The following is a 23,303-nucleotide window of genomic DNA, read 5'->3' as shown; positions in this document are numbered from 1 at the left end:
ATATATAATGACTGTTTAGCTATATTTGTTTGAGTGATTATTCTATAATAAGAATGACAGAAAATTTACTTGGTAAAATTGGCGATCGATTCACGGATAAAACTAGTATTGTAATGAAGAATTAAAATGGTAAATATGTTTTCTTTTCAGAAAGTGTGTGTGTGTGTGTGTGTGTGTGTGTGTGTGTGTGTGTGTGTGTGAATATGCAGAACACAGAAAATTAATATGAAATTGAAGATGACAAATTCTCCACCTTTGATTAAGTCATGGAGTGATGTGAATGAAATAATAACGCAAGCTTAGAAATAGGTAGATGGACAGGCAATGGAGATGATGGAAAGGAGAAGGAGACGAAGGAGGGAAAAGAGGGAAGCTAAATGGATGTAGGAGGAAGGAAAAGGAGACGGAGGGAAAGTAGGAGAGGCGAGGGAGAAAATGGTGTATAGGTAGCAGTGGAAGGTGAGGAAGATGAAAATCACGAGTACGCAGTTACAGGTCGCCTTCACTGTATAGCGGAGAAAAATAACAAAACATGAAAACACTCTAGCAAATGATATCAACTAGTCTTGCAAGAAGAGGCCAAAGATTTGGCGTCGGTGCAGTTGAGTGAACCCAACCCCTCCTCCCCCTCCATTCCTGCTTCTTGCCTTCCTCTATTCCTCCTCCCTCCCCCTCCATTCCTGCTCCTTGCCTCCAACCCAAGGTGTGGCGGCAGGTAATTTCCTGTTCAGTCGTCCTAAGACACAACTTCCTCAAAAATTAAACTTACACTCAGATTTCCCTTCGCATTTCATATCAAAGGAGTAGTATGGAGTGGTCTTCACTGCTCGAAGATAATTCTGATGCGTAAATGCATTCTACCTGAGCGCTTGGAAACAGGAGTAGTAAGAAAGGATGCCACTTACTCAATTGTCTGCCTTATTTTATTATTGGGAAGAAACAAACATACGTCAAGTCAATGAATCAGCTTGTTGAGTTTGCATTTTGCATTCAACATTTTCACTGATATCTTGGGTGATGGCGTATCAGAACTAGACTAATTTAACATTGTGAGTGAAAAGTATAAATATCCTAAGAGGCAATGACCGTGGTAGTTTTATAGCTTATCTGGCTATTCTTTTGGTCTTTTCAAGTACATTGATTCATGATGCATCACTGAGATATTCATGTTTCGAAGATAATTCATTACGAGAAAATGTGCGTAAATGCTGGCGGTGGCCGTAGCAGGTTATTGATCGTGGCGTACCCGGCCACGCTCCTCACAACTCACGTGTTTTCTGACGGTTCTTTTCTATAGTTTTGTATTTTCTCCAGTATCAGCACTTGAAAACCAACGTATAAATAACTTATATATCATAAAATCAATGTATACTTAAAGTACAAATAGGATAAGATTGACAAAAGACCCCTATATTGTAAAAATAGAGATGAAATGTGGAATGCATCAGTGGCTTGGTGATAAGAAATTAATTCCGAAAAACATTCTTCATCCATTACCTCATCTTTATTTTGAAATCTAAAATTGTTGGGTGCTTTTTAGGGTGCCAGAAAACATGGAAAGTTAGTGAAATGGAAGAGTTGCGTGTTTGGCGCCATCTGGATTTTTGGCGCCACCTGGGGGAGGACGCGCGGCCTCCATGTTCGGCGTGCGGCGGCGAGACCATGAAGAAAGATAGTGCATGGCGCGATATGATGGCTCACCCGGGCGGTGGCAACGGACCCCGGGGACGGAATATGCCCCACGATGGCGAGGAGAAAGGGTAAGTTGTCTTTGACGCCGGAATTAAGTCCCGGGGAGGTCGTGAGAGCTGGTAAATATTATGGCGCGCACACGGCGGGTGTTGGTGCCACGCGCTTCTGTTTGTTTGGGTACAAGGCGAGGCCCTTTTGGCGTGTTCCTCGCCCAATGCTTCCCCTTCCTCTAGCCCTTGATGCTCTTATCTTGTCCGCAGCTTTACTTCATGCATGCTAGAGGGTATCTGAGGAGTATGAAGTGGCAAATGGAGTAAATAGCGTCCTTTTTAGTATGGAAAAGCGTGGTTTCGCTCCCTCGTGGAACCTTGGCTAGGCGTCATCTCCAGGTTAAGTAAAGTAATTTTTACCCCTCACAGCCCAGCTTGGTATGCCCCTAAGCCTTTTAGGGAACTCATGGTGTCAGTGGGTGTTTTATATAGGGTGTTTCAGGGGCGTATATGGGTGCTGTGTGTGCTTGGCATTGTTAGGGGGTGAGGCCGGCCTGGCGTGTGGGGGCCTGGCGTGGGTCGTCCTGGGGTGCCGAGGGACGCCAGGAGCCGATGAAAGCTTCCGTGTGGGTTTGAAAATCATTCATTGGGCCAGATCCTCTCAGTATGCCGCAGATATGACGGTGCAGAGCAGAAAGTACTTGTGGTTGTGGGTTTTGTGGGAAACACACTGCTCGGAGGAAGTGTTTCTTGCCTGCGGTTGTGGCCAAACCTGTAGATTAACTACACATCTCGATTTTCTTTCTTGTATTTATTTTTTTATTATATATTTATTAACTTATCATTTTCATTAACATTTCGCTCCTACAGTAAGGATGTGGAGGTAGAAATACATGCACTTTGTCCTGAGGACCTGGGAAAAATGAGTTTGAATGCAAGAATGGAGTGGGTTATTAGCCAGTGATTGCTTGTATCAAATGTGCACTTATTTCAGTGACTGCTAATGAGTAAGTGATAACTTGCTAATTAATAGAATACAAATATAACTACAGTTACTTAAGGATTTGAACTAGTGGTCTTGAAATCTTACTCAAAACTTGCACCCAGCTAGCTAATTTGATCAAGGGTGAATGGAAGGCATAGCAGTAGTATTCAGTTTTGTATGTGAATACACAATATACATGATATTTATTTTAGTGATATGTAGTCATAGTGTTTCCTGATGTTATTGCTTTATGCTACAGGAGTGCTCACATGGTGCTGCTTGTTCTTTGTTAATATGCAAACAAACCATGTCATGTTTCTCAAAAAAGTGTTTTGGAATGTCAAGATGCTTTTAATTTTGTCTTATTGGCTGCTTTGTATTTTGATGAGCAAGTAATAGCTGAGGGTAGGATTTGAACCTTTTACTTCATTTAGGTCCTTGGTAGGAAATATGATTGTCAGATTAATGGATGAGATGTAGGGAAGCCAGAACCTCTAAGTGGGCTACAAGTCTCTCTCTCTCTCTCTCTCTCTCTCTCTCTCTCTCTCTCTCTCTCTCTCTCTCTCTCTCTCTCTCTCTCTCTCTCTCTCTCTCTCTCTCTCTCTCTCTCTCTCTCTCATGCCTTTCAGTGATCTTAATGAGGTGTGTAGTTAAAGCAACTGATTTCTATCATATTAATGTATTTTAATCTACAGTGTAAATATACTGTGCATTGTTGCATTGTTTTTCCTACTTTCATGGGTAGCTCCTTGATATAGTACTTGACTTGCAGCTGAAACATTGTAAGCTTTTCTTGATCCATACCAGTTCCACAGTTGGAGAGATGTTCTTTCATAACCTAGTTTTGCTGTGATGACTTAGCTTATTTATTTATTTATTTATTTATTTTTATTTATTTTATTATTTAATTAATTAATTTATTTTTTGAAAATATTTTATTTCACAGCTATATAGTATAATTTTGAGTGCTGACATATTTCTCCAAACAACTTATGGTTATTGCTACAATTTTATTTGCTAAACCAGAGAAATAAAACACCACAGCAGATTGCTGAAGCAATTCATATCACAGTGGAAATGTCTGTGGACATGCAGTATCCAGAAAAATGTGTACTGCACCTGCACACTGGCTTTGCTGTGTGGTCATGTATGTATAAATCATAATAAAATGTTATAAGACCAATGTGGCAGGAAGTATTTAGATTTTTAACATGTTTATTGCTAGTCTTCACAGCTAGTTATAAGTTTTCTTCTGTGATTTTAATCAATTATCATGCATTATATAAGTTCAGGCATTAGTGTATCACCTCACCATGTCAGCCTTAGTGGTCAACCATTTGCAGTCCCAAACTTGTTGAGTGCAAGGAGGCTTATCTTAATTTCACTGTTCTAGATTTACATGTTGGAATTATTACTGAATATTGATTTATATAATGGTGAAAATCCATAATAGGCTTAAAGTAACTATGTTGGCCAAGTTGTTGTGGATTATGCAGAACAAAATAAAATTTAGGCAAGAAATGGATTGCAGGCTATCCAGAAATGTATTGATTAAGGGAGAAAATAGGTGTAATTGCAAGTATGCAATTCTATGATTTTTTTTTTTTTTTTTTTTTTTTATCTGCAGAATGTCTTAAGTTAATGTTTATGACAACCCAAAATGTGGAAAAGATCTATATTTGAGAATGTGGAATTGCACAAAAAAAAATGTGTAATGACACTATCTGCAACACCTCTACACCCTTCAGAATACTAAACAGGTGTAACTCCTGTTCCACCCCACCATTCAACTTATTTCCTTCCTGTGTGCCTTGATTTTGTATCTTAATATCAGACATTATTGAATGTGATGGATTTGAAGTGTTTGAGGAGAGTAACATGGAGAGAGAGAGAGAGAGAGAGAGAGAGAGAGAGAGAGAGAGAGAGAGAGAGAGAGAGAGAGAGAAGTGAGGAGGTGAGAAGAATAGTATTTTGAGTGCTTGATGGAGGAACAGATCAGTATGAGTTATACCTTGGGCATGGGGAGGGAGGATGGAAGACGGAAAGATAAAAATGCAGGTAGACGTGAAGTAAAAGGTTCAGAGGTAGGCTATACCTGCAGAGGATAAGCTTTGTGAAGAGAGCACTGAATGAGAGGAATGATTGTGCAGCAAGCAAGAGCAATGGGAAGTTCTCGGAACTAAACCGCTAGATGTCGTTGCTGCTCATCTAACTGTAGGAAAGAGAGCTAAAATATTGTTGTAGTAAATCCCAGGTGCGTAAAGATGCATAGAACATTGATCATCATGATACTATTGAAATGTATTGACTTTTCAATATCCAGTATGGATAATATTGAGAGAATGTGGTCAAATTAATCATTGTTTTGTGTGTGATTATCGAGTAAACTTGCATTATCTTAAATAAAGCATATTACAAGTATAAAAACTATTGATTTGGACAATGAAAAAAAAAAAGAATCACACTACTTTGTATTACTTGATTGATTGATTGGTTGATTGATTGATGTACTACTACTTGTATTACTTGATTCCTTATCAGTAATTTTCTTCAGGTCATCTCTTTACACTAAGATTAGGAAGAATTTTGTGGGTATTGTTACTTCAGCTATAATTACTGTTTTCATACATGTTTGAGATGGCAACCTAACTCTTCAGTTATCTTGCATTCAGCCTTATCAAAGTGATGTGTTTTAGGCAAGATGTGATAAGAGGTTAAGGTGGTTTTACATCTAGTTTTAGGGAATGTTTTAAGGATTTGTGTGGCACATGGTTGCAACTGTCTCTCTTTGCAGGGAAGCGATGTTGGTGTCAGATCTTGATGTAATGGCTGTAATTTTGTGTTGCCTAAGTGATCTGGATGTAGACTGTAATTATGTGTTGCCTGTATATGGTTTACATTATAGACTTGAGGCACATAAAGCTTGTATGTTGCATTTAAATAAGGTAGCTACAGTCTGTAGTGGCTATTTTAAAAACTTAACTATTACATTGTTTTTAGTTAATATTTAAAAGATCTTACTAACATTGTTTTTAGATAATATTTAAAAAATCTTACTGATTCTTTGCCATTGTTTTTAGTTAATATTTTAAAAATCTTATTCACATTGTTTTTAGCTAATATTTTAAAAATCTTACTGATTCTTTGCATAGCCACAACCTATAGTTGTAAGTTTTATCATCATCTTTTACAGGAAAATGTTTGTGGGTGGTCTGTCATGGGAGACCACTCAGGAGTCGCTGCAGCGTTACTTTGGCCAGTATGGGGAAGTGATAGACTGCGTGGTCATGAAGAACAACGAGACAGGCCGGTCAAGGGGCTTCGGCTTCGTCACATTTGCAGACCCAAACAAAGTGGATGCTGTGCTAAAGAATGGACCACATGAGCTGGATGGACGCACGGTGAGTATTGGGGCTAAGGTGATTGCAGACATCTGTAAAATTGTTTTCATTTCAGTCTTGTTCCTGTGAAAACTTGCTCATATGGTGAGATTTTAGATTTCATACCATATTTGTCATGTATATGAGCCAGCCAATCACAAACCACCTTTGTTAGAAGCATATCATTATCCCAAACATTCCTGTATTTACCTAATTACTGCATACAGGGGTCATGTTTTACAATGTGGTTTTGTTTCATTGTAGGTACATTTTATTGTGACAGTTTGATTAGCTGTGACATCACAGTCTGTCTCCTCTGGTCTCATTAAAGCTGACTTAGACTGGATAAATTTCTCTTTACTCTTACTGGCTGAACGACAGTGTGGCATAAGCTGTGATTAGTAAAACCTGAGCCTACTCTTGATTATTTTCTCCAATTGATCTTTTGCTTGTTTTTCACTTTATGAAGCTTGTGACATCCTTTCTACCTTTCCACAGATGACTGGTCAATTTAACAAGTTTTTATTTTATTTATTTATTTATTTATTTATTTATTTATTTATTTGTTTATTTTATTTCATTTATTTCATTTAATTGATTTTTTTTTTTGGCATATTTCTTGATTGCTGGCTGTGTTTGGCAATGATGAGTGTGCATACTGTTTTGTGGTGCCTTGACAAAATGCACCCTGAGGAGGCGTGATTGGTTCTGGCTGGTACTAGTTAATCATGATGCAGCTGGTTATGACTGGTTGCATCTGGTCGAATTGTCACAGCTAAATGTGTTTATTTATGTTGGCTCTTTATAATTAATGCTGACTTTATGCTCATGACAATTTTTTAACCCATTCCACATGGCTGTTCCTGTGTTGAAAGCCGTGTTTCTGTTATTTAAGCATCTTGCTTTTCTCAGTTATTTCTTGTGCTCCCTCAAAGACTGTTTCTCATCATTTCCATAGCAGTACATTGTATCTTATCTCCTTTCTCTGTTAGATATATATTTATCTCAGATAACTATTTTTTCTGGCTACAGATTTCTATTGTAACTTTTGTAGTCTTCTTCCATTTATGCCATGGTTTGCACCAGTGGCATAGTGTGATACAAATTTTTGTATGTCTACCCTGCAAGTTTAGAAAAACATCAAGTATAGTGTGGAGAGGTCATTCAATATGTGCACAGCAAAACTAAGAATGCATTGACTTCCAGATTGACCCCAAGGCATGCAACCCACGTAGCATGCAGAAGCAGAAGAGGAATGGGAACTGGCCTAAGGTGTTCCTGGGTGGTCTGCCATCGAACCTCACCGAGACGGATTTACGTAACTTCTTTTCCCGTTTTGGGGGTGTGATGGAGGTGGTCATTATGTTTGATCAGGAGAAGAAGAAATCAAGAGGTAAGTTGAAGACATTTGTTCATATCCAGACATTGCTTCCCATATTTTTATTTGATATTTTTTTGTTTTCTCTAAATTGTACATACTATGAAGTATAATTATATTCATTGCTAGAACATTGGTCTTGAGAGCATTGATTATAACCTTCCCCAGAGACATGTTTTGCATGCCAATGCTAACCTGCTCTGCTGCAGGCTCTCTCTCCCCCCCCACAACCCCTACTGCCTAGATTCAGGCAGTCTGGTCCCTCCCAAACTCCTATACTCAGCTGTCTTCATAGAAAATTCAGTAGCAGCAAAGAGATTATCAACCACTTAAATTCTCTTGGGTTTTAACCCTGCCTGACAAATGCAAGGTAGTTTTGGAATGTTCAGCTACATAAGCTTTCATGTGAAAAAAGTGACAAAGTTCAGTAAATACAAGATTGTTTGATTGGCTGAGTGCAATGGTGCATGTAAGTTAAAGAGAAAACTTGTGTCATTATGTTCATTGTTTTTTTTATGCAGCAGTTGAACTAATTTAATTATCTGCCAGCTAATTGATTAATTAGGCTTTTCATTTTTAATAAACCATTGTTAATATATAACTAGATTTTTGTATAAATTACTGAGTACCAATAATATAGTGTAATGATTGCTGCATGATAAATATTTTTGTATTATGTTAAGAAGATTATTAATAAGATTGTATTTAAGGCATTTACTATTTCTTAAGTATTGATGTGGCTCATAAGGATTAAGTATATGTCATAGAAATGCCTCAATTTTATTGTTTCATGTGTGTGAAAAAATATATATACATATCATTACCCAAGTGTGGCAGCAAATTTGTGTGATGGATCAGGGCCCATCATGGGGATAGAGTAATTTTTCCTTGAGTAATGCTTGGCTGGAGTGTTTCTCTAGAGCATTGGCCTTTCACTTGCCAACCACAAACATGTTCCACACCAGTACTAGTTTTCCTTGATGAAAGCAGCCTAGACTTTGGTACAGTCAGGATGTTCCCCAGGGCTTGGGTTGCTGGTGTTGGTGATCATCTTTCCACAATTGTAATTTGTGGAAATGAAACAGCAGTTTTAACCCTTTGAAGCTTTGAGGGAACATTGTGTGATGAATTATGACTGGAGTCTTAGGAGATCAAGTATTTATGTCTGTCAACCATGGACCATCTGTTGTGTACTTGTTCCTACTCCTAAGACATCACACTTCAAGTGTATTTCTCCTCCCCACTCAAGTGAATTAATTGATATTTTCATTTATTTATTTATTTATTTATTTATTTATTTATTTATTTATTTATTTGTGTATGGTACAAGTACTCTGTATTAATGAGTTGCATTCCATGTTTCATGTGTTACAATTAGTCACCTTGCCTTGTATCAAAGTTTCAGTGTGATGACTTGGTTGAAATAGGTGTCTTGCACCCACCTAGTAGGTAGTTCACAATAGGTAGGTCCAATCTTTCCTCACTAAGCTAAGCTGTTTTTCTGTTTGATTGTCACAACACTAGGCTTTGGGTTTTTGTCCTTCGAAACGGAAGAGGCAGTGGATAGAGCGGTGGCAGAGCACTTTGTCAACATAAATGGAAAGCAGGTATTAGTTTTAAGTATTTTTAGTTTTTACTACATCATAGACTACCCTTCTGGGTGAATTTGTTCAAATTTTGCCTATATTGAGAAATGATTAACTTATGTTTACCAAAACACCCAGAAAGGTAGATCTGCTTCCCAGGTATTGGGAAAACTTCTGGAATGAATTTTTGAGTCAAATGCTTCATAATTCTCAATTTTGCTATACCAAATCAATATGAATAGATTTTGTAATCTTTGAAAGCTTTTCCAGAAGTAAATCTTACCAAAAAATGCATGCTTCAGTATATTTAATGTTAAAGCTTTGCACTCTGGTACATTTCGTAAGTGTAATTGTAATATTAGATGTAAAAAGACAATCTTCATTTAGTTACCAGGTGCATTGTAGTTGTCATAAGACCAAATACGGTAAGTCTTCGTAAATATAAATGTAATTTTTAAAAGATGAATTATGAGGATGAATTGTATGCATAATATTGCCTAAATTTTTTTATTTGCCTTGTTAATGTACAATTCATTCCTCATGTCTTTCTTATGAGCCAATTTGGTAGAGGTTGAGGGAGCCCTCCTTTAACACACCATTATTGTCCAACCACAAGGTGGAGATCAAGAAGGCTGAGCCCCGGGACACCAGTAAGGCCCAGGAGGAGGGAGGGCAGTGGGGTGCTCATCCTGACAACCACTGGGGGATGCCTGTAGGCCCACCTGGGATGCCAGGCCTCAACAATGTGAGTAATTAAGCAGTAAAGGGCAGTGATGGGTAGCCTCAGGAGTGAATGGCAGCCTTAGGGATGGCTAGATATTTTGCTGAACTTTTAGGATAGTTGTAAAGTAGTGATTAAGTTTGAGGGTGATGTGATGCATTGTATTGAAGGGCTTTAGGCATCTTGTAATGAAGCTTGTAAAATTGTAATCTCACTTGTTCTGTCACATTTCAGTATTTTGGCTAGAAGCTCAGACTTGTATTTCTGTGTTTGATATTTTTGGGAAATAAATCCACAGTAGTTTATTTAAGAAGTCAAGTCATAAAATATTTGAATTAGGTGAATGATGTAAATTATAAGGAACCTACTAGGCAATGCACTAAATATTGATTTCTGTTTATGCCTATAAGGTACCATTGTGTATCTACTTTTTTGGTTGAAGTGTGTGACCTAACTTTGCAGGGAATGGGACCTGGAAACATGGGGCCTCCTATGGGTCCACCACTCCCTCACAACAGTCAGATGGGAGGTCACATGGGCACACAAGGCATGGTGCAGAGCCCCTACCAAGGCTGGGGCACTCCCCCACAGCAGCAGGGATATCCTCCACAGGGATATGGTGCCCCACAGGGCCCTGGAGGCTACCAGGGATGGGGTGCAAGCCAGCAACTTCAGCAGTGGGGAGCCCCTAGCTATGGCTCTCCAGGAGGCCAGCAGTATGGCAGCTTCGGTGAGTGTTGGCTTTGAGTTTTGCTTAACACCATTTGTTCTTTCAGAATAGTCCATTTAGTGTCCTGTCTGGACAGGTATGATGTAAATGTTATAGATAAATATTGCATATGTATGAGGTTTTGTCTTAAGGTCAGGATTCATACATAGATTGAACTCTTAAGGACCTTTTATGAACATTTAAGAAATGTGAAAAATCTTGAAATCCACTGCCTATATATAATGTCAAAAAAGCAATTCCACCTCCAATGGATGTTCATAATAATTAGTGGTGAGTGCCATGACATGAGATAAGTACGGAGGGGTGTGTTTCAGGGCCCATGGAGGGGGGAACGTGGGGTTGGACGTCCCCCACCTCTCCCTCCACACCTCAGCCACACGAACGTGAGTCGTGCATGGCGGGTGTGTGTGTCTGTGCACATTGGTGTTCTTGTTATGGCATATACATATGCTGGAGTTGATTATGGCTTTTTGAGGAAGTAAACCAACTATTTTTTATTAACTATAGAAAAATCAAAACCTAAAGGCCAGGAAAGGCTAGAGTTGTGCACAGTAAAGTTTGCCAGAGAAGCACTATTCAGTAACTGCCTCGAAAAGCCTATGTTGAAGCCCTATGCTGAGAAGAAGGCAAGAGGTGTGTGGAGCTGTAGTTGAGAAAGATCTCGGGACTGCTGGTTCATAGCTGGTCACAGTACTGCTAACATCCCATATCATCTCCTTCACTTAATGCCTTCTTGTTTTACATATGCCAACCTTAGATGATTATTGAAAGCTTGCATTTCCTTTGCAAGGTTTTTCTAATTCTTTTCCAGTTGATTGTGTAGAGTTTTGGTGGTTCTTAGCCAAAGAGGTCATGGGTATAGTTTTAACAGTATTTCCTGACTGGGCTTTTTTGGGCTTCCCTTTGGAGTCTAATTTGTATATGTTGGGAGTTTTACTTACATATTTGCTTTGGAGGCCCTTGTCCTTTTGTACAGAGGACTCACAACTAACCTTGAAGACCCAGGCAACACTAAATCTCACAGAAAGGATTAGTTAGTACAGTGGACCCTTATTATGTGCGGCGATTATGTAACAGTCACCCACATATATTGAAATTTAAACGTCTGTCATTAATTGCTGCCCAGCCCCTTTTAAAAAGGCCCCATTTTTTAATACACTACATTGTTACATGAAGGATTAGTTGTTCAAACTCTACACATAAGTGAAAAAACACATCTATGGCTAGTATTGTCAGCACCAAGTGGTTGGCATGGGTGGAGGAGAAGGAAAGGGGGACTGGTAGGAATATGCAATGGCTCATGTTCAGAAATTTTATATATATATATATATATATATATATATATATATATATATATATATATATATATATATATATATATATATATTTATTTATTTATTTATTTATTTATTTATTTATTTATTTATTATTATTATTATTGTTATTGTTATTGTTATTGTTATTTTATTTTTTATTTATCTATTTTTGTTTTTTAATGAAGCCAATTTTTAGCATGTGTATGATGGTTACCATTATACATGTACATATGTACAGTACCTCATGAAGTGTTAGGGCTCCAGTTGTGACATCTATCTATTTTCAAGGCTCACCAAATCGATCATGGAAGAGTGGTGAAATTATAGGAAGGAAGATTCATGATTTTTAATACTGTCTTTAGATTGAAATACACTAAGCTTGCCTCTAAAGATATAAAATAAATAAGTAAATAAGTAAAACAGGCTACCTTGGTGGTGTTTTGCTGGTGTTGAGACTAGCAGCAGCTTGAGGAGATAATTCTGTCATATCTCTTTCATTGAGACAGGCTAAGGTATGAGAGCAATGGTGACGTAATGTCAGTGAGGATCACCCAAGGAGTCAAAACTACATGCAGAACTGAAATCATATAATAAATTTGTCTCATGACAGATATGAGCTTACTCTTGCAGGATGTCAGTGCTGCTGTTATGTAATTGTGTTCTGGAAGTTTGCCACTATTTGAGTACTTTCATTATTGCTTGTACATATTCTGCACTTTTCATGTGAAGAGATAACAAACATATTCTTAAAATTGTCTTAACATTTATGATATGAAACGTATAGTATTGGTCTGACACATTGCAGTTTCAGGACTTGGCAAATGCCAGCAACCTCAGACAATTATACTTAAATTCAAGGCAAATTATTCCATTTGTTACTTCCATGAAGAACTAATGACTTTGGTTCCACTCCTGTGTCTTTCTGTACATATTGATTCATCTTGTGATGATACTATATCTTGAAAGAATAAAAAAAAAAAAAAAATGGGGTGGGCATTGTGCTTTGCTTACTGAGTAACTTTATTCCTTGCATTTTTTAAATTTTGAGCACTAAAGTTCAGTTACTTTTTTGTGGATAATGAAGTGTGTATATTGACAATCTGCATATATTAAGGTCCTACTGTACTGCTCTTACATTCTGGGGGTTAGGGTTGGACTAATGTTGACCGTCATGGTGTGTTCACAGTCTTCCTGACTGAGGCTGGCTGCATGGAATTCTGAGAATCATAATGGGAAAGGCTAGATCTGAATGTCTTACTTGTGGTGGTGTTTCATGAGCCTTACTGCATGGATTAGCAAGAAAAAAAAATTGATAAGGAAACAAAGTTTACTTCATTAAGATACTGATCAGTAAATTTAGCATGGAGAGAAGTGGAAGGGTTATGTTATATGCATAAATGTGGTGTTAAAGTTTGGTGTGTTATATAAAGTTGGTCTTCCTTTCAAGTAAGTTTTGAATATAGCCTAAGACTGAGAGTGTTAGGTGGATATAGTGTGTATATACCCACAAACAGAATAATATGTGTAGGACATCAACTTTATTATAAAGACTGTAGCTCCCTCCTCATTTATTTGTCATGGTACTTTCCTCATGAAGATAGTTATGGAAGGGAGGATCCCTTTTAGAGACATATGAAAGAGGGTAAAAGAACAGGGAAAATAGTAACCAGTGGTAAAACTTTGCAAGGGTATTGTTATCAAGAGTGGTGGACTGGGAGATTATAGATATTAGACCAAAGTATGGGAATTACTGAAAATTTAAAATAACTTTTCAAACTATGCTTTTGTAGGGGTACTCTGGTGGAGTGCTCTTCCTTCACGTCTGGAAACTTCTAAGAGAATTATTTTGGAGGCAATCTAGATATCAATTTCATTAGCAAAAGGAAAATAGCACATTGACTACATTTAGATCTTTAAATCCTCTCACTCGATCACTCCATCATCCTCAAAACATTTCCAAACCATCCATCAGTCTCTCCTCTTCTCACCAGACTGAGTGACTTAACTTCCATCAGTTTGGCACAGGTATATTGGTCATGGATATGATTGAACAATTTTTTTAGTGACTAATTTGTTTTCACAACGGCCAGAGATCATGTTGATGAATTATATCTTAGTGAAGGTGTTGGCTTTATATTAGCCTCTGTCTAGTGTGGAGCATTTCTGTTATATTATAGACTAATGAGTCATGTGGTCATAATGCTGTTATTGTGAAGTCATCATGAGAACTAGCCTTGTGGAATGAAGTATTATCTTGAATGAAGATTGCTAATGCTCACTTACAAAAAGAAACTGTAAATGTTTCACTTGGATATCAGTACAGCAAGTCACATTTTAATAAATTATGGCAAATAATGTACAATGGTGAATAAAATTCATTGGACAATATGACAACACTCCATATAGGTGGCTGTACTTGCATTACTATTCTGTGTTGCATTGTATGAAAGGAAAATATCCAGATGGAGTTCTTTTCCATTTCATTTCATAGTGACCTCTCACTTTAAGAGTACCTGAATGTTTGGTAGTCTTGGTGGGGAGGCTTAAATTGAAGTGGCTGTGATTCACTGACTAGCTGATCTTTCTCAGCCTATTCTGTACACACGTTACAATGCTTTTATAGCTTAATGTCACCTTTTGGTATTGTTATGCTCCATTGTCTTTTCATCAGTTGGCAAAAAGTTACCTGCTTTTGTGTCATGGCATTGGTAAGTTTTGTCTTGTTGGAAAGCTGGTGGGCAAGTTCAGCCTTCTTTGAGTTGCTGATTATGCATTTAGACTCCTTAGGAGCCTCTCATAAAGTGAACATGGGTGTGTTGGCTTAATGGGCTATGTATATTAAAATGTAGTGTTGAGTATAGTACTGAATTTCTATGCACAACAGAAATCACATCAAGCCAGAAAAATGTTAATTACCTTCAGATCATCATCAGCACAGTGCTGTGGTGAAAAGTGGGCATCTAAACACTTGACAGCTATTGCTTGCTTCCAGTCAAGGTTCTTAAAAGGAACCTTTTTGTGCACTTTACTTTAACTTTTCAATGCAGCTTTGGTGTTGTTAAAGTTTTCAACAAGTATAACACCAGAATGAGTGTATGGTCAGGTATTGTCATGTTCTGGTAAAGTTTATATGCACTGTTCAGTGTACTTGTACTTCTTGAATTGAAAGTAGGTAAAGAATGTATGCATACATAAATGGCTGTTCTACTGAGGTAAAAATAAATGTATTTCAAGGACCACCACCACTGTCATCATAGTATCATTATTATTGCTTTTTTTTCTGGTTTTGAAGTTCCTGTGCCTAGGATGGGGGATAGCCACATCAGAACTGCTCCCTTGATGACTTCAGTGAGAAACTTGTCTTAGTTCCACCATAACTCCCTTCACATCTGTTTCCTTTATTATATATAAAATTTCCTTGTGGAGAATTGATAATGATATCCTGATTAAATATATTCCAGTTTCACAAAAGTAGGACACCATTTGAGAATTCTTAGTAGTTGTTTGTCACTGATCTAAGTTAATTATATTTACATTGTCAGATCTTGGATATTCTATTGGAGTCCTTTTAATAGTAAGCAAAAAACGCTCATATATTGATGGCCTTATTGAAAAGTATGCTTTTGGGAGGAGAGTATTTCTTTTACCGCCATAGTAAATCCCGTGTCTGAATGAAACCAGAAGGCATAAGTTAGGGTTGCACAATACTGGTTGTTTTCTGTTACAAATGACATTGACAGGACTGAGAAATTTAATGCCATGATGTCAAGGAGTAGAGGCTTGATGTCAGTATTGAAGGGTGGTTTTGTGTTGTTGCCATAATTTAATTGTGTGTGTGTGTGTGTGTGTGTGTGTGGTATAGTGGAGGCTTGAGCTAACTTGTGCTGTCCCAGGTTAGTAGAAATGGGCTTTCTGTTGTTTTTTTTTCTGTATTTTGGGATTTGCTTTCAACTTGACTGTAAAGATATACAGGTTTGCTTTTCTTTGTGTGAAGCTAAGTAGCTAAGGTTTTCAGGCATTGCAAGCTTTTGCAGCCTTCAATCTGCAGTTTTTTAATAGAAAATTGTTGCCCTGAACTTGCTCATATTACCAGCTGTTTATTAATTTTATTAGTTTTATTTATTTGCTCATGGGAATAGGTCTTGAGGGATATGTAACATACAGTCTTGAGAGGTAGGGAAAGCTCTAATTACAGAGGCACTCGGCTCTGAGTTGAACAGTCACCACTAGCTGCCCTAGCTGGTATTGACGAGTGTTTTGGTTTGTCATTTTATTTGACTCAACAAGTTCGTAAAATCTGTCAATTGTATTATTTTTGTTTTATTAAATGAATATTAAGCTAAGTTATGAGAACTTCTTTGCTGTGGTATTTTGGTTATTCATGTCTTGGAAGATAGAATATTTGGTGCAGAAAATATGACAGATAACAGTTAATCTCTAGTAGGTATGTCACTTAGGTCCATACACATACACAAGGCCTTATCTTTTGTAATAACAACATCATCCTAACCAATGCAGTGCAGTTTATTGTGTTTCCATCATGAAACTAACAACAAATTTAGTTCAGCTTTGTATGAGGAATAGAAAACTTTGTAATGGGTAATGAACAAGTACTAGTGTTTTGGGTGGAATCTGATGGTTTAGTAATGGAAGTGCATTCATAGGCTTCCAATACCATAAGGCAGAAGTTATATCAGTTAATGTTGCATAATGATACCTCACAGTTGCTCTATGTGGTCTACTCCAGTGTAAATAGTGGTTAGGGCAGCAATAAGGGTTTTGGGAAAGTCTTGGTGAAAAATGTAAAAGGACTTTTTCAGTAATGCCCATTCTTTGCCTCCTTTGATAATATGTTGCATTTTGCTGCTTCTTCCTTGCCTTTTAACATCACTTACCCTCTAAGAATACTTTGTTAGCTTGTTCAGTCTTCCTTAACAAGTAATGCGAGTTAATTCTTCATTTGAGACAGTACTCTAGCTGTAAGATAAGACCTACCTAGTGGGCCTTGTTTGCAATGAGTCTATTACACTTCCTGTTCTGTATAGCAATGCACACTACTAGGTTGGGGGTAGTTGTACCATAGAAGGGACTAGTTGATACATGGTAGTAACCCTCTTTGGTTGGTGATTGGTTATTAACACAACCCATCATTATACTACTACTACTACTATATTTTCTACTAATTTCACTACTACAGCTACAACTACTACAACCACTACTACAACAACAACAACAACAACAACAACAACAACATTTTCTACTAATTTCACTACTGCTTCTACAACAGTATTTTGTAGTAATTTTCACTACTACTACTACTACTACTACTACTACTACTACTACTACTACTACTACTACTACTACTACTACTACAACAACAACCACTGCTATGTATACTACTACTATTACCACCACCATTGACATTATTTTCTTAAAATGTCTTTAAGAGTGCTCTCAATTATAATAACAATATCAATTAATTTTGCTTGTATTTTGTGTAATGATTATAGTATTTGGTGGTGCATGGCAAATTAGCAAAATTTTGGGTTGGCGGAAGATGTAATCATAGAATTTTGGCTTGCCCCCTTTTGATAACCTGGGTGGGAATAAGCTGTTAGTAGGGTCTTCCTTTAACCCATGCAGATAGATGATTATATTTATTCAGCATTAAGCATTTGTGAAAGCCCATACTGCTCTTATGATTAGATGTAAGTGCTTCTTCTTTTGAAGCCTAAATGATATTACTACTTTGTGTCTAGTTTCATTTAGTCGAAGTACATTAAGATCAGATTCTCTTTGAATTCAGCTATTTTCATGCACTCTCATTTCTTTTAAGCTATTAAAATTTTATACTCGTGAAGAACAGAGATAAAGGGTGTAGAGAAGCTACTTGTGCCCCAGTAATTTCATACCCTTCTCATTATGTAACTTTAGGTGTTGGGCTTTTCAGGGGATCCCTATGGTCGAAATGCACCTCTTAGTGCACTAATGACTGGGGCACCTGGCGCTCCTTCTCCAAACCTTGCAGCTGCAGCAGGTCCTCAGCCTGGTGGGAAAGCCTCGGCCGACTATAGCTCCTGGGGACAGTTTAACTACAACCAGATGAGTGGGGAGAACTCGGCAGCAGCTGCAGCTGCGGCGTTCAACCATGGCCGTGGGTACAACGATGGAGGGGCCCCAGGTCAAGCTCCGGCCCACCAGGGTGAGTAAGTATGCATATTCTTTCGTTCTGTGAACAGGACCTCCTCGACTCTCATTCTGATTACCTAAAACTGCTCAATTAATACTTCAGTCATATCTTTTATTTCATGTATTGTTACATGTGGTAACTACAGAAAAAAAAATTCAAGATAATATTCAGCTGAGAGTTGAGCCTCCGATGTCACATTCCATTTTATCATAAGGGACCCAAGCTTTTGGAGACCGACCACCTACAGAAGTTAATGTAGAGCAGTAACACAGCTAATGCCTTCAACCATTTCCCACAGACTAAGCTGAAAAGGCCCAGGTGAGGAGGAGTTAGCTAGTCAGGCTCAGGAAGGTACCTTGGCAAGTAAGATTAGATAATTACACTCCTGCATCGCCTCACCTACCTGGTCTTCCTCATTGTGTGCTAAACAGTTAATTGATAAATATTTTCTGTAACAGTTAATTGATAAATATTTTCTGTATTGTTATACTTTTATTTTATTCATTCTTTTTTTTTTTTATGTAAAATATGATTTTCTGTATTTGTACAGATTTTAGCACAAGTTAAGTTGCATTTTTCTACAATTTACTAGAAAGAATGAATTCATGTGTTTTATATAACATTAAAGAAATTTAAAATAAAAAAGTTCCTTTTGTATCTTAGCCTCCAACAATTGTTGTGGCTCCCTTAAAATTAATGAATTAATTTTACACATTGATTTTCTGAAATGAGGTAAAGTTTAATTTTATCAGTGGTATAAACAATTATTATTTGAATCTTCTATACCCAGAGATTAGTGGCAGGATATGTACTAACTCATTTTCTTGTGTTCTAGGGGCAGCTCAGTATGGTAGTGAGGGTTACTTCATGCATGAGGGTCGGGATCCACATGCCAATGGGCGGCCTTCACCCAGTGATGCTGAGCAAAAGACATATATCTCACTATAGTCATGGATTCTGACTGTTCATTGTGTAGATGATTTGAGCCCATGTTGGAAGAGTGCCATGCATCAGAAGGAATGAACCACAACAGTTGTTTAGGAGCATTGTGTGTCTGGTAAGAACTACAACTTGTCAGGTGTTTGTGTGGGGAAAGTCTTCATCTCACTGTCATCAGCAGTGGGAGCATGGGGTTGAGGGTGTTTTGTGTGCGGGATGTAGCTGTTTCTATTGTGGTTGTACCTTTTGAAAATAGCCTCTGTTTAAACAAATGATCTATTGCTCAGATTTTCTGATGGTGTAACTTGTCAGGAGAGTATCGAGCTTCTTCAGAATGTTAATGTTAGAGTGTTGAATCTTTTGAAAATTAATTATTTTTTCAGTGCTTAATATCTTAGCCTCCTAAGAAAATATCAATGCTGACTGCTCTGAGAGTATTTTAGGTAATTGGCACCCTTCCACTATGGGCACAGTGTAATGAAGCAGGTATGTAGTAGAAACAGTATGCCTCCTTCGCGACAACAAACAGTACACAAATGTTATCAAAGAGAAAAAAAAAAAAAAGAAAAGAAAAAATTGAAAAAGCGAGAACATCCCAGTATTGCCTACCATTGAATATTGAGCAATGTACCATCATCACCACAACTCCACCACTACTTTTCAAAGCCCACCACAGCAAACCTCTATCCACCTGGTCTAAGGTTAGAAGTAAGACAACACAGAGACCAAAGATTAGCTCGTATCAAGAACTGCCCTGTACAGGACCACTTTCTGCTTTTTCTTTTTTCATTTTCAATTGTAATTTTATACACTTTTTTTTGGCACTTGCTCTCTTCCTAGCTATTTTGATTTTTGACAAGTGGACGAGCAATATTGACCATATTTTACATGTATGTCACTTTAATTTTTTAAGGTAGTTTTTCTAGGTAAAAAAAATTGTGATTCTCACTAGTGTTAAAGACATAGTCCATAATTTTATTGTTGTTACTATTGTAAATTTTCTTTTTAATATCTGAGTAAGATTAAGGTATAATGATAAAGTAAATGTTTTTAATACCTCGTCGCAACAGAAATACAGTGTGTAGACACTCCTAATGCTGCTTGGAAATACTTGATAAAACTTTACTGGTTGGATCATTTATTTTGGTGTGCAGGAAAGGTGGTGCTTATTACATCATTTGTTTTTCTGAAGGTCGTGCTGCTCTGGGTCCTGTACTGTATGGGCTTGATGTGAATTTCCCGGTTGTAAACAAGCAAGTATTTGGCGCAGTGGTTTTTTAAACTGTACAATTTTAGGTACAATAATTGTTAAGAAGATTGGTTAATGTGCTCATTTCTTCTGTTGAGGCCGTTGTATTTGATACTGAAATATAAGCTTAGTCTACCGATGCCTTTTGTACAGCATTTAGGTTTTAAGTTTTAGCCTATATTTTGTACATAACAAAGACTTTTTTAACAATGAAATACTGGAGGTTTAAGTGTAGGTATCTTGTGTAAATGATTGAGTGTGTCGCCACTTGGCAACTGATGTGTACTGTTTCTGTTCATTTTTTTTTTTGGATTCTGTTTAATTTAAAAAAACCTGACTCCCCTGCAATGGTTGTTTATGAGGAACTGCCTCCCCACACCTGTCTTCAGTAGTTCTGGCCAGGTGGTAACAGCCAAGCCTAGCCATCTTCCTCCAGATACTTGATATTTTTGTTTAAGGTAACAAAGAACATTGTATACTGTAGTTCAGTGGCTGTTTTATACCAGACATGGCTGGGTTTGGCTGGAACTGCCTCAGATGGCTTCAAATGGCTTAGTGGTTGAAAACATGTTAGGATTTAATGCGGCTGCCTTTAAATGTAATAGGACTGGTACAAAACTTTAATGTAGAGCAGCTGCAAAGTATGGTAAATGTTATGATGTTAAAAGGTGGCAAAAGTTGCATATTGCAGCTGATGAGCAGACTCGCTGCCTTGTAGAACTGCATCTAGCTTTGCAGTGTTGAGAATGAGATCAGTTTCCTGTCTCCAGTTGATGAGTGGGTTTTAAGAGAAGTCTTTGTGATGCTGCAGGTTATGTTTGGAAGCTGTCACCCTTCCTCAACCTCAATCTTCCTGCAGTGTGTGCTCAGATGATTACACTTGTTTAGGGTGCTTGATGGAGGCTTATGTTTTTGCAGGTGTTCACTACTTTCCTTGTGTATAGTTTGTATTGCAAAGTGTGTACAGACTTTGAATTACACCTGTTGGGGTGGGGAGGATAATAATTGCATATGTATGAAACAAATTCTCTCACCCTCCCCTCCCCTACCAACTCTTCTTGGAGGATGGATCAGATGTTTTGGTTGATTACCTTATTGTTATAATTCTATCATCATTAGGTAGAACGGTCAGATTATGCACATAATCTTGAAAGCATGAGTACCTGCACCCTTTGCAAGTGGTGGATCTGCTTGGCATAGGTGGTGTTCTAGTCACCCCACTCCCAAACCACTCTGCAGTGCTCCTCTTGACTCATTGGATAAGCTAGATGCCTATGCAGATGGGATAAAGCTATGTCAAAGTATGAGGTTGCATTTTTATAACAATTTTGTCTTTGATTTAACATACTGCAGTTTTAATAAAAGTATCCTTCAGAGTAGAAGCTTATATTGATTTTAAAGTGTAATTAAATTAAATAAAAGACTACAAAGAGGTTGTACATAGTGGTAGAGTGAGGGAGGGATGTGGGGTGTGTTTATTGCTGCGCCAATGACCTGTAATTTGATACGATGACATTATGATGGCATTATTGGCCCGTGGAACTATTTCTGTTGCAGCTCTTTGTGAAGTAAGTTACTGTGTGCCTACAAACACACATGAATCATGCTCAAATCATTACATTAAGACTGAGTGAGCCAGGAAATTTAAATGTTTAGATGTAATACATTACAGCGTTGTCGTAATATACAACATCATCAGGGAAAATTTTGAATTAAGTAGATCTTCTATACAGTGATGAACATCTTTTTTATTTGAACTTTGTACATATAGGGTTAAGGCTGCAAAACTAGACGAGTGCCACATTTTAGAACATAAATCTAGAGATAGTTAATTTGTACAATCCTGCTAGTTATGTACAGCAGCAGATCAACGGCAAAATATAAACAACTGAAAGAAGATAGTTTCAGTGTCCCTCAGATACAGTGTGTCAGTAGTGAAGTATCTGACCCTTCATTTCTTAACAGGTGGGAGGCTGCAAGTGTTGGGGATCATGTTGGTTTTGTTATATCTGTTCCTTTGTTCAGTTTATCCACAAAAAAATAGTGCCACCCAAGGTCGTGTGGGAAGCTGTACGTATCGTGTTTGTAATTTTATGCATTCAGAATCATTGGAATTAAAACAAAATGACAGTGCCATGATCCTTATTGTGCATTTTAATACTCCCCAAAGAGTCTACCTGCTAAGTTTTACAATGGAGTTCTGTTTGAGAATGTAGAATTAAAAAATTGCTTCTGTAGTTTGCTGCAGGGTTCAGGTCTTTTTGGTAAGGTTATGCATGAGAGGGAAGTGTTGACTGAGAAAAGCAGACGTTCCAGTCTACTTTTCTCTATATGACCATTGAAGCACCAGCTAGAAGGAAATGGAGTTGAATTGTATGGGATGTAAACTTAACCAAGCTAATATTAATTCACTATGGCACTAGATCTACATAAATTATTTGAAGAAAACCACTAGAACAGGAAAGCTGAAGTATGTTGGTGTTAATGTACAGGAGGCAAGAAAAATGGTAATTGTGGACATTGGAAAGGTAGTTTTGTCATGATTCAACAGCTGATCAAGACATATTGATCAAAGCAGTTTCCCTGTCGGATATAATGGGTATAATAGAAAGAACACGAAAAGATTGAGATGTAGAGATGTGAATGGATAGCAAAGATCGAGGAGTGTGAATGAGTGCTGTTCCATTTCTAACGATCTCAGTACTGCATTTTGGTGACTGAAGTGAATACTAAAGGATGAATAAAAAATGAAAAAAATAAGGGTTTGTATGGTATGCTAGAAGAGTGTAAGCCAACCGGAACTGTACAAATAATACTGATTGGAGCAAAACTGAATTAGAAACCCTGTTAACTAAACGGAGTGAGTCGACTCTTACACTTGCAACGTGTGTAATAGGAAGAGAGGTGCTCAGTCCAAAGCTGAGAAGTTCGAATGGTGAGAACTATTTATAGTTGTGCGCCTGAGAACCCACATTTTAAGATCAAAAGGTTTTGCCGAATTATAGACTACCAAGAAGGTAGAGAACAACGGTATCAAATAATTGAAGTGATGTTACGTCAGAGAAGAAAGGAGCAGATGAACCAAAACACCTTGTCTTTAGGATATAGGTATAAATTTTACTGGATGAATGTAAACTTGGTTATTCA

At 37.5% G+C, this 23,303-nt stretch overlaps 1 protein-coding gene across 13 annotated transcripts; it reads left to right on the top strand.

The window, feature by feature from the left end:
- The first annotated feature begins 1,180 nt into the window (after nucleotides 1-1,180).
- On the top strand, nucleotides 1,181-22,301 carry LOC135110559 (heterogeneous nuclear ribonucleoprotein 27C-like). 13 transcript variants are annotated; one of them, XM_064022992.1, is made up of 10 exons: nucleotides 1,181-1,283; nucleotides 1,541-1,760; nucleotides 5,861-6,068; nucleotides 7,254-7,440; nucleotides 8,950-9,032; nucleotides 9,628-9,756; nucleotides 10,195-10,462; nucleotides 10,777-10,845; nucleotides 17,807-17,984; nucleotides 18,804-22,301. In XM_064022992.1, the coding sequence occupies exons 1-10, from the start codon at nucleotides 1,196-1,198 to the stop codon at nucleotides 18,820-18,822; spliced, it is 1,449 nt and encodes a 482-aa protein (XP_063879062.1). In that variant the 5' UTR covers nucleotides 1,181-1,195; the 3' UTR covers nucleotides 18,823-22,301. The 13 variants fall into 13 exon arrangements, with proteins under 13 accessions (XP_063879062.1, XP_063879068.1, XP_063879066.1 ...); XM_064022998.1 differs by lacking the exon at nucleotides 1,181-1,283 and adding an exon at nucleotides 18,267-18,286 and having other exon boundaries at nucleotides 1,603-1,760; nucleotides 17,729-17,980; XM_064022996.1 differs by lacking the exon at nucleotides 1,181-1,283 and adding an exon at nucleotides 18,267-18,286 and having other exon boundaries at nucleotides 1,603-1,760; nucleotides 17,729-17,984.
- Nucleotides 22,302-23,303: the final 1,002 nt, after the last annotated feature.

Source organism: Scylla paramamosain, chromosome 20 (genome assembly GCF_035594125.1).
Source record: "Scylla paramamosain isolate STU-SP2022 chromosome 20, ASM3559412v1, whole genome shotgun sequence".
Taxonomy (NCBI): Eukaryota; Metazoa; Arthropoda; class Malacostraca; order Decapoda; family Portunidae; genus Scylla; species Scylla paramamosain.
This window is presented reverse-complemented; position numbering and strand designations above follow the sequence as displayed.

Coding starts and splice junctions, on each gene's coding strand:
- LOC135110559 (XM_064022992.1), top strand. CDS start 1,196: ATGTGCGTAAATGCTGGCGGTGGCCGTAGCAGGTTATTGATCGTGGCG. Junction 1,761..5,860: donor CACGATGGCGAGGAGAAAGG/GTAAGTTGTCTT, acceptor CATCTTTTACAG/GAAAATGTTTGTGGGTGGTC. Junction 10,846..17,806: donor CACACCTCAGCCACACGAAC/GTGAGTCGTGCA, acceptor CAAACCTTGCAG/CTGCAGCAGGTCCTCAGCCT.